Here is an 11,974-nt window from a genome sequence, read left to right as displayed (position 1 = left end):
CTAAAAAATAAAATACTTAGGAATAAATCTAGCCAGGGATGTAAAATACCTATACAAAGAAAACTACGAAACACTACTGCAAGAAACCCAAAGGGATCTACATAAATGGAAAACCATACCATGCTCACGGATAGGTAGACTCAACTTGTGAAAATGACAATTCTACCCAAAGGAATTTATAAATACAATGCAATCCCAATCCAAAAACCAACAACATTCTTCAAAGAGATGGAAAAACTAATCATTAACTTTATATGGAAAGGGAAGAAGCCCCAGATAAGTAAAGCACTATTGAAGAAGAAAAATAAAGTAGGAGGACTCACGCTACCTGACCTCAGAACCTATACAGCTACGGTAGTCACAACAGCCTGGTACTGTACAACGACAGATACATTGACCAATGGAACAGTATTGAGAATCCAGAAGTAAATCCATTCACTTACGGTCACCTGATCTTCCACAAGGGCCCAAAGTTCATCAGATGGGAAAAAGACAGTCTTTTTAACAAATGATGCTGGCAAAACTGGATGTCCATCGGCAAAAAAATGAAACAGGACCCATTCCTCACGCTGTACACAAAAACTAATTCAAAATGGATCAAAACCGAAATATAAAGCCAAAAACTATAAAGTTCGTAGAAGAAAAAATAGGATCAATGCTAGAGGCCCTAATGCACAGCATTAACAAGATAAAAACCATAACCAACAGCACACAAACTCCAGAAGATAAGCTAGAGAACTGGGGCTTCTAAAAGTTAAACACTTATGCTCATCAAAAGACTTCACCAAAAGAATAAAAAGAGAACCTACAGACTGGGAAAAAAATTTTGGACATTATAAGTCAGACAAATGTCTAATCTCTAAAATCTACAAGAAAATCTAACACCTTTACAACAAAAAGACAAATAATCCAGTTAAAAAATGGGCGAAGGAAATGAACAGACACTTCACCAAAGAAGACATTCAAGAGGCCAACAGACACATGAGGAAATATTTGCGATCACTAACCATTAGAAAAACACAAATTAAAACCACAATGAGTGAGCTACCATCTCACTCCGGCATTATTGACAGGAATCAAAAAAACTGAAAATAACAAATGTTGGAGAGGCTGCAGGAGATTGGAACTCTTATGCACTGCTGGTGGGAATGCAAAATGATACAACCATTTTGGAAAATGTTATGGCACTTCCTTAAAAAGCTAGAAATAGAAATACCATACGATCCAGCAATCCCACTCCTAGGAATATATCCTAGAGAAATAAGAGCTGTCACACAAATAGACATATGCACACCCATGTTCATTGCAGCATTGTTCACAATAGCAAAAAGATGGAAAAAACGTAGATGCCCATCAACAGATGAATGGATAAACAAACTATGGTACATACACACAATGGAGTATTATGCAATGATAAAGAACAATGATGAATTTGTGAAGCATCTCATAACATGGATGAAACTGGAGGACATATGCTGAGTGAAATAAGTCAACCACAAAAGGACAAATATTGTATGAGACCTCTACTTTAAAATCTCATGAAAAACATTACATACAAAAGGAAACAATCTTTGTTGATTACGAGGGCTGCGAGGGGGTGGGAGGGGGAAATAATAAACAATAGATAAGTGGTAACTTTGGTGAAGGGTAAGACAGTACACAATACTGGGGAAGCCAGCACCACTTGTACAGGGAAAGGTCATGGAAGCTCCACAGACACATCCAAACTCCCTGAGGGACTGAATTGCTGGGCAGAGGGCTGTGGGGACCATGGTCTCAGGGAACATCTAGCTCAATTGGCATAACACAGTTTATTAATTAAATGTTCTACATTCTACCTTGGTGAGTAGTCTCTAGGGTCTTAAAAGCCTGTGAGCAACCATCTAAGATACTCCAGTGGTCTCACCCCTTCAGGAGCAAGGGAGAATGAAGAAAACAAGATACAAGGAAAAGATTAGTCCGAAGGACTAATGGACCACAACTACCATGCCCTCCACCAGATTGAGTCCAGTACAACTAGATGGTGCCTGGCTACCACCACTGACTGCTCTGACCGGGATCACAACAGGGGTCCTGGACAGAGCTAGAGAAAAATGTAGAACAAAATTCTAACTCACAAAAAAAGACCAGACTTACTGGCCTGACGGAGATTGGAGAAACTCTGCAAGTATGGCCCCCAGACACCCTTTTAGCTCAGTAATGAAGTCACTCCCGAGGTTCACTGTTCAGCCAAAGGTTAGACAGCCCCATAAAACAAAACGAGACTAATAGGTCACAACAGTCCAGGAACAAGGACTAGAAGGCAAGAGGGGACAGGAAAGCTGGTAATAGGGAACCCAAGGTTGAGAAGGGACAGTGTTGACTTGTCGTGGGGTTGTTAACCATTGTCATAAAACAATACGTGTACTGTTTAATGAGAAACTATTTGTTCTGTAAACCTTCATCTAAAGTACAATTAAAAAAAGGAAAAAAATTAATAAAATTCAAACTTGTAGCTTGGTGCTAGGGGTCCCCGGGTAGCACACACGCACACACACATAAAAAAAAAAAAAAGATCAGGTCAGCAGTTTGAAGCCACTGGCCCAATTTCCTTGGAAATTCTATGAGGCAGTTCTACTTTGTCCTATAGGGTAACTATGAGTCGAAATCAACTTGACGGCAACAGGTTTGGTTTTTTGTTTGTTTGGTTGGTTGATTGGTTCATAAATGCTAAAGTTAAATAAATGTTTATTGTTATACAGTACTGAGATTTTGTGACTGTTACATAGCATTATAACGGTGATAGATAATTGATACGTAACTATCAATATTCCTATTACTAAACAGCAACTAGAGAAGGCAAACCCCTGGGAGTCTCTGCGCTCCCCTCTTCCCTCTTCAAACTCTTGTGTTTCCAAATTTACTCACTCAGTTGAGTCTACTTTCCAAATCACTCTGATGTCTGACCCCTCCTCTCTCACCCCAGAGCAACTACCTGAGGTCAGTTACCCTCCGCCTCATAACTACACTCCACACCACCAGCCTTTCTCCCTCGCATCCATCCTCCTCACAACTGCCAGAGTGAGCATTCCCAGCATTGCTCTGCTTAAAATTACCTCAGCTCTGCATCCAAACCCTTAACACAGCACACAAAGCCTTCTCTGATCTGGCATCTGCCTTCCTCCTCAATCCCTTCTCTCAAATCCCCCACAACCTCCACCAGCTGTGCTCCTCAAGGCCCACATACTATAGCCCAAAGGACTATTTGGTTAATTGCTATTAACCACACCTTGCTCTGTGTGCCCCCCTGCCTTTTCAACTTCGGTCCCTCAACCTTGGGGGCTCTTTGGAACATTGCCTGATGAACTCAAGTGCCCACTTAAGTGTCTACTCCCAAGGGAAATTTCCATGATCGCCCCAGGCAGTATTAACCAGCCCCTTCTCTGTGCAACCTATACCAGGAACATCTTTTTGTCCAGTATTGACACCTCTTACCATCCTGTCCCTCATTCACTCCCACCAGCCATAAGGCCTCCTTGTGTGCGCAGAACACACCAGCCACACTTCCACCTTAGGGAGTTTGCACTGGCTTTTCCTTATGTTTGGAATTCTGATCCTCTAGATATGCACTTAGCTAAATCCCTACTTTCTTCAAGCCTTTGCTCAGACAGCACATTCTCAATAAGGCCCAGCTCAGTCCCCATTCCAGTCCCCACGCCCACATCCTGATCCCCTTTCCCTGTTCTACTTCATCTTTTATCCTTAGAACTTACCACCTTCTAACATCATCTATAACCTATTTATTTATTGTGGTTTTTCTATCTCTGCATTTAGAATATGAACTCCACAGGGCAGGGATCTCTATTTGGTTCACTGATGTATCTAGGCACCTAGAATAGGGCCTGGTGCATAGTAGGGGCTCTACCTTATTTTACTGAATAAATGAATGAATGAGTCTCCTTTTCTGCATCTATAAAATGAGCGACTGAATTAAATCGTCCCTGATGTTGCTCCCAACTCCAACACTCCAAGACTCTAGAATATATATACCAAGTCACCAACCTGCCACCTTCACCTCCAAAGTAGCCTCTTCATAGAAGCGTCCCTTTCTGAAGAAGCATGTGTACTGCCCATTGTCAGAAATCCGGACCTTGTCGATGCGCACAGCAGCCTCCCCCCGGATGAGGAAGTCCTTCACCAGGGAGGTCCTCCCTGCGTACTGTGGCATCTGCCCCTCCTTCTGCTCCCGCTGGTTCTGATAGATGAACACCACTTCTGAGAACTTGGAACGGAACCACCGCAGCTCCATGTTCTCTGCACTCATGGCTGGGGACAGGGAGCAGGGCAGCGTGGTGTCCCTGCCCAGCACTGCCACAATGGGGTCCGTGGGGGCAATCACCACGAACTCATCTGTGGACAAGACATGAGAGTGAGAAAGCTGGAGAAACACAGGCTGGAGGTTGTGGGGGGGAGGGGGATAAACACTATCAGGTGAAAATTGGCGATGACTCCCAGCTCATGAAGGAATAAGCTGTGAGGACTCTGAATGGGATAAAATGTTCTGACAACAACATCACAAGCAAGAAATGATATCAAGGACCTTGCTCATGAGCCTGGTCTCCTAGTCCCAGGGCCTTACTTGAAAGACTCTTTCAAGCCTGAGTGTACATCAGAATCACCCAGGGGGATTATAAAACACAGATCTCTGAACCCCACCCCCAAAGCTTCTGATTCAGTAGGTCTAGGGGAGGTCCAAAACGTGCATTTCTAAGGAGTTCCCAAAGGCATTGGTGGGTCAAGGGTAGACCAAGCAGACCAAGCACCTTTTGGTTCGGTGTTTTTGGGGTCACCATGAGTCATCTTTGCACTGGCTGACCCTTCCTGTGAGAATGTCCTTTCCCCAGAGATCCTCACTCTCACTTCCCTCCTCTCCCAAGTCTTAGTCCACATCTTTCTTTCTTGACCACCTTATTGAGCACTGCTGCCTGCCCATGTCCCACCTTCCATTTCTCCACCCCCTCACACAGACACTGCTCATACATGCTCTACTTCATTGTTTCGTAGCCCTAATCTCCTCTAACAGACTATAGTTTTTCTTGATTTACTGCATTTAATATTCACTGTCTCATGCTAGAATGTAAGCTCTATGAAGACAGGGAGTCTCTGTTCTGTTCATAGAGCAATATCTAAGCCATAGTAGACCCCCTGTTATGGATTGAATTGTGTCCTCCAAAAATGTGTGTCAACTTGGCTAGGCCATGATTCCTAGTACTGTGTGATTGCCCACCATTTTGTTATCTGAAGTGATTTTCCGATGTATTGTAAATCCTATCTCTATGATGTTAATGAGGCAGGATTAGAGGCAGTTATGTTAATGAGGCAGGACTCAATCTATAAGATTAGGTTGTATCTTGAGTCAATCTCTAGATATACAAAAGAAAGAAATGAGCAGAGAGACAGCAAGACCTCATATCACCAAGAAAGCAGCACCAGGTGGACCCAAGTTGCCTGTACTGAGAAGCTCCTAGATTAGGGGAAGATTGATGACAAGGACCTTTCTCCAGACCTGACAGAGAGAGAAAGCCTTCCCCTGGAGCTGGCACCCTGAATTTGGACTTCTAGCATCCTAGACTGTGAGAGAATAAATTTCTCTTTTTAAAACCACCCACTTGTGGTATTTCTTTTACAGCAGCACTAGATAACTAAGACACCCCCATGAACATTTGGGGAATAAAGAGAATTAGTGTATGCATGCATGTTTCCTTAGGACATTAGTAAAGCAGGGAAATCGAAAAATGAGGGGAGAAGGTATTCTCAAATATTGTATATTTGGCTCTTCTAAACACTAAACAAGTCATCATGGGGAATTGTCAGATTTCTTTACCCTCCTTTATGGTTTTGTGGTTTGTTTGTTTGTTTTTAACTACAGTTAGTGGAAGACACCATAATCTCTCTGGGGTCTGACTCCAATAGTCTAAATCCATCCTGATGGAGAGAACCAGCAGTTCCCCTGTGGTTCCCACACACCACAGGGAGATGCAGACAGAGGGATGTGGAGCACTCACCTGCAGACCCCTCCATGCGCAGCTGGAGGAGAAGCAGCAGGGAGGTGAGACGGTAGAGCAAAGAGCAGCTGGAGCCGCCCTCCATTTCCTCAGAGCTGGGAGAGAGACAGGGCAGGAGTCAGACGACACCACCAGACAGAAAGCAGCCCACCCACAGCTCAGCCTCACCCTACTTGCTAATGCGGTGGTGGGCCCCACACAACTCTGATATCAAGAAAGGCTTGAGCCGGGCTCCTCTCAACTGTTCTGGGGAGACTCTGTGGTGTCAGAGAACCATTAAGTTTACCTGGGAACAAACCACTCCTTCCTTTCCCACCCCACTAACATTCATATCACAGACCCACTGCCCAGACGCCAAGACTTCCTTCCTCAGCACCTGTGCCCCTGGGGAAAACCTTTCTTCCATCTCCAGGACTTGCACAGCCCCCAGGTCAGAGGACCCTGACGCAGGCCTCCAGCCACAGGGAATATGCCAGCTCCTGATGCTCCTTATTCTGTCCTCCTTGACTTGACCAGGGAATCACCTGAGAAGTGTCAGAGACAGACACCATCCTCAGAGATGGGGCTCCCATCACAGACACCCTGTCCTGTTTAGTGTTTTTGTTTGCTTCACCTATATTTCAACCCCACCCCAGACCTTCCTGCTTCCAGCTGGTACCCAGTCAACCCCCCACTGACAGTTAATCCTCACCCACTTTGTCTTTGAGATGAGACTTCTGGCTGACAGGTGAAAGACTCTGGTTGGCACAGAGCAGGAAAGAAGAAAAAAATGAGCCCTGGTCAGAGAAAAGACCCCAAACCACCTGCTGCACATGGGGTGAGAGGAGGCAGCATACGGTCAGGAAAGCACAGACTCTGGGGTCAAATGCTGGGCTCCCCTTTGGGCTCAGTCACTCGCTGTATGACTACCTTAGGCAAGTTACTTGACCTTGTCAGTCTTGGTTTCCTCATATGCAAAATGGGGATAGTAACAGTACCTCCCTCGATACTGTTATTGGTTGTAATGATGATTACATGAATTTATATTTGTAAAGTTACTACAGGTAATGAGAACAGAAGGCTGGTTCTAGTAGGTACTACATTAAAAAAAAAAATTGCCATCGAGTTGATTCCTACTCATAGCGACCCTATAGGACAGAGTGGAACTGCCCCACAGGGTTTCCAAAGAGCAGCTGGTGGATTCGAATTGCCAACCTTTTGGTTAACAGCTGAGAGCTCTTAACCACTATGCCACCAGGGCTCCAAGTGCTACATAAACATCTTTAAAATAAATGAATAAAGGTGCAAGCCTCACTGGGGTCGTCCTCAGTCTTCTTAGAGCAGACTGTGGTCCAGTCCCAAACACACACACATTCTCAGCCCCCTCCTCACAGCCGGCTGCTCCCTGGCTCCTCCTCGTGGTCCACAGGTGTCTACACAGCCAACTCACCTGCTTTTCTTGGTTCCAGCTTTAAAAATCTGTGACCTCCTGGAGCATCTCTAAATTCAGCAGCTCAAGAAGTTTCAGGGCCACGGGGACCCTGGCAGACCCCAAATATGCCTCAGAGTTTGCACCTACAGTTAGCTGCTCTGGGAGCCCCAGTCCTTGCTTCTGGGTCAGACACTGTGGGATCAGGGTCCCCCATCTCTGAGAGGCAGGTGGTTCCCTGGAGAGCTGAGGAAGGAGGGTCAGCCCTAATTAAAGAGATATCTGCAGAGATCCCACCCCTGAGATCCTGTAGATCGTTCGTAGCCTGAAAAGTCACCCCACTATGGTCCTTTAACCATCTGAAAGGGAAAGCTTGCAGAAAGTAGCCCAGCAGACTTTGCCCTGCCCTCTGGACAGTGATCTCTGTTACCAAGGAGAAAGCAGCTTTATCAGAGCAACAAAAAGTCAAGTGGGGCCACACAGAGATGCAGACTCAGGAACTACTATGTGCCAGCTTGTTTCCAGCTTCAGGAAGTAAGGACTGCATGGGGGCACAGCCATGACTAACACCCAGTTCTGTGCATAGGTCAGGAGTCCCTGAGTAGCAAAAACGGTTAAGTGTTCCACTAATAACAGAAAGGTTGGCTGTTCGAACCCACCCAGAGCCACTTGGGAAGACAGGCTTGGGCATCTCTTCCAAAAGGTCACAGCCTTGAAAACTCTATGGAGAGCACTTCTACTTTGCAACACAAGGGGTTGCCATGAATCACAATCAACTTGAAGACGACTGGGGTTTTTTGGTTTATGCACAGGTCTGTCTCTACAGTCTGCTAACACCAAGTGTTTCCTAGCCAATTGAGAAATGGAGCCACACCCAAGCCCTTCAACAGCATCTAGTGTGATTGGTTTTCTTTGTCTTCACCCACAGGTGATCTGGGACCTCCCCACAATCTGGCAACCAAGGAGTTAACACTGTGCCCATCAACAGCTTCCAGGACCTGCTCCAGGAGTATGGCCCTGTCTTTCTGAAAAGACAGCAAACTACTGATAGTTAATACTTAACATATTATTACCATATATTTTATATATTATTAACAGATAATATATACATATATTGTAATATAATATTTTAACATCACTGATCACCTTAGGTCCTCATTATTAGTCTCATTTTACAGATGAGAAAACCAAATTTCTTAGCGTTTTACAAGCAAACACCCAGCAAAATCTCTATCAGCCTATGCTGCCTTTCGGTTTGTTCTAAATAACCCATTACATTTGTCTTCATTGGAGCAAGCATGGGAATGCTAGATTTCTGCTCAGAAGTCAGCCTGGTGATATCACAACTGTGGGCAAGGTGAGAACTTCTGGATATACCTGGATATATTCATTTCTGCTAGTACCCACATAGGTGTAGGAATATTTGTTAAACCCATTTTAAACCAAAAGTAACTAATAAGACAAGTAAAAATATTATCCTCCAAATCCACATGCAATTAAAGTTGAAACATCCACTGACCCCCACCCACTTTGCCACCCCAATCCCTGTGGTAAAGACCTAACAGACACTAGAAAAATTTTATGAAAATACAGGGGTCAGAAAACAAAATCGTATTGAATATCTAAGTGCCGGGAACTGGCCTACGCAAATGATTTTTATTTCATTTTATTCTCTTGGCTGCCACATCAGGGTGATAGCCTTGCCCCTATGAGGGGAAGGTGTTTTCAAATTAGTCTCAATCCACTCAAAACTTCTGGGAAAATGTATAAATTTCACTGTAAATTCAACAATTTGTCAAAGATACGTTGACAATTTACAAGCTAGACACTCTGAGGCAAACAGATGAAATGAGACATGAGCCCTGCCATTGAGGAGTGTGTAATCAAGGAACTTTCTAGAGGAGGAGGGGCTACAGGTACAAGAAGACTGCCCCCTACATCAACTCCAGCCCTCAAGCCCAGCCCAGCCCTTAGCTCCAGACAAATCAGCATGAAAGAAGATCTCCAGAGGACCATGGACTCTGGAATGCCCCACATGTGACCAGAAAGCTTATCTCACACTGAATCCCAGCCCACTGAGCTCCAACACTGGGAGGGGAAGCACAGAGCATAGGTTAGATTCTCTTGAAGAACACTGGGGGCTGGCAGGAAGGACCTTAAAAAGCACACTTCAGTGCCCTGTCCCAGCTCATCAGGATTGTGTTCCCAGCTTCTTTGACAATAACCACTGTTCACTAAGTGACAAATGATGTGTCTTGTTGAAAATATGAATTATCTGAATACTAACAGGGTTAATATTTTACTTTCCTTTCTAACAGACATGCAATACCTCTTATCTTTTAGTTGTTTTAAGTGCTTTTGAAATAGCTTTAGACAAACACCTGGACCATAAAGCAACGGTTAGGGGAAACATACTGTGATTTTTAACATGTGACAGTTAATGAAAAGGATTCAATGTCTTTTCTCTAAGTTTCATCCTGATGAAAATTTATAAAACTTAATCTATCTTGACACTCTTAAAAGGAAGAGTTCACTAGGTTTTCTTCCACTGCAGGAGAAATTTGCAAGAACTTTTTCCTGACTGCTCATTGTCTGGGGGGAAAAAGAAAAATACACCCGCAACTTGATGGTTTCTGTTTTGACTTAAAAATTTTTCTTTCCGTCCTCTCGACCATCATGACCCCAGCTGGAGGTTCTCAATGTATTACTGAAAGCAGTGCATGATCAAAAGAGATTGAAGACTTTGCTCCATATCTCTGCTCCAGAAATTCTCTCTAAAGCAGCAACTCTCAGGGAGCGAAGCAGGCCCACAATTCAGAAGCGGGTTGGGAGGCGCTCACGTCCAGGCTGTGTATGCGGTGTCGGGGGGGAAAGGGGGGAGGTGTGATGAATACTACTTGGGTGAAGGAAGCAACCCACAGCGCGGGTGGAAAAGCGGCACAGCAAACTCACCAGTCTTTCCTCAGCCTCTGCTGCCCCCTTGTGGCCACCATGGGGCAGACTGAGCGAGGGCTTCCCTGCCAGAAAACCCAGAAGGAGGAATAAAGACAATGCAGAAAATTAATCAATAGAAATGTGGAAACCAGACACAAAAGACCACATGCTGTAGGATTCCAAACATATGCAGTTAAAGAACACGCCAAACGAATCTGTGGTGATAAAAGTGAGAAAAATGGTTCCCTGGCAGGCTGAGGGGAGTGGTTAGGATTGGAAACAGCAAGAGGGAGTGACCTGAGGGGGTGAGAATGCTCCATATCTTCATCTGGGGAATGGTCACATAGATGTGTAAATATGTAAAAATTCATCTGGCTTTACACAGAAGATTAGTGCACTTTACTGTATACGTTATACTTCAGTAAAAAAAAAAAGTTTAAAATGCGAACATGTTGAATGGGCCTTAACCTGGTTGTAAAAAATGGTGCAGAGGTGTCTGACCTCCTCTAACTTCAAAAAGGGGGAGAAACAAGATCAACATCAGCCCAGGGCTGATTCCTATGAAGTGGCGATCAGACATACTCCCTCTCGACAATCTTTTTACCGGTTCTGACACCAGCCGTCCCTCCCACAACACTCTCTACTTATCTGCTGGGCTTGATAATTTGTTGCAATGGCCACACAGAACTCACAGACAATACTCACAATTCTGGGGTTTATTAGGGAAGTAACAGGTTACAGTTCAGGATCAGGAATGACTCAGGATACAGTTCTTCGATCAGGACAGCTTCTTCTCCAATCATGCCCACAGGCAGGCCTCTGCCACCTGGGTTTACTTGGGGCTGGGTCCTTGCACTCGGCCTCCAGAGGACAGGTTCCTTTCAGCCCTCTCAGGACAGGATCCTCTCGGCCCTTGGCTCTCAGCACTCAGGCTGGTCTTTGCCCTGCAAGTGTTTCAAAGCTCGTTCAGCTCTGCCAATAAATGCCCAGAGGCACCCCACTCTGCCATGAAGCCTCCTGCCCGAAGGCGCTCAGCTCTCTTGCTCTGCAAATTGGCATGCCCACTGTAGCCGCCTTACTCCGTGGGCTGTGAGGCCGGTCTCCTTGTTCTGCTGCTGCCATATCTCTGCCATGCTTGCGGCCGCTTCTCACTGTCTCACGCCATCTCTGGTGTTACAGATCTGTCTGTCTCCTAGGTCTAGGAGGTTCTCAGCACAGGGACCTGTCCTAGGGTAAAATCACCACAAAGTTATATTAAAGCAAAAAGAAAGATTTTATTTGGCATATGTTAAAAAGGCAAAAGTGGGAAATGGACAAGAATGCTGCCAGAGCCATGTCTGCCCTGAGTCCAAGGAATGCTACAGAATCATCAGTATATATTAACATTACAAATGAGTAAAATCATTGAAACTTCACCTTTTCACAGATTGGCTAAAAAGTGCCAAATCACCATGATTCTACATTTTGAATCGTCTTTCTTAATTATTATTGGTACAAGTTTCAGTAACGACAGTCAAGAAGGTCTTCACTGGTGCAACGCATCTTACTGTTTACTAAACCATAATAAAAAGAGATAAGAGTGGAAACT

The 11,974-nt window shown here is 44.7% G+C and overlaps 1 protein-coding gene across 1 annotated transcript in view; it reads right to left on the bottom strand.

Moving 5' to 3' along the window:
- Positions 1-11,519, bottom strand: part of LOC101360037 (butyrophilin-like protein 1) — a 54,608-nt gene extending 43,089 nt beyond the window's left edge. Inside the window, exons 1-2 of the mRNA XM_023725569.1 lie at positions 11,466-11,519; positions 4,042-4,417 (exon numbers count right to left, since the gene is read on the bottom strand). Of these exons, the coding sequence (XP_023581337.1) occupies positions 4,042-4,417; positions 11,466-11,519 (430 nt within the window). The remainder of the gene's footprint in view (positions 1-4,041; positions 4,418-11,465) is intronic.
- Between the last annotated feature and the right edge of the window lie 455 nt (positions 11,520-11,974).

Source organism: Trichechus manatus, unplaced genomic scaffold (assembly GCF_000243295.1).
Source record: "Trichechus manatus latirostris isolate Lorelei unplaced genomic scaffold, TriManLat1.0 scaffold00327, whole genome shotgun sequence".
Taxonomy (NCBI): Eukaryota; Metazoa; Chordata; class Mammalia; order Sirenia; family Trichechidae; genus Trichechus; species Trichechus manatus.
Note: the sequence above shows the minus strand (reverse complement) of the source record. Positions and strands in the feature narration are given on the sequence as shown.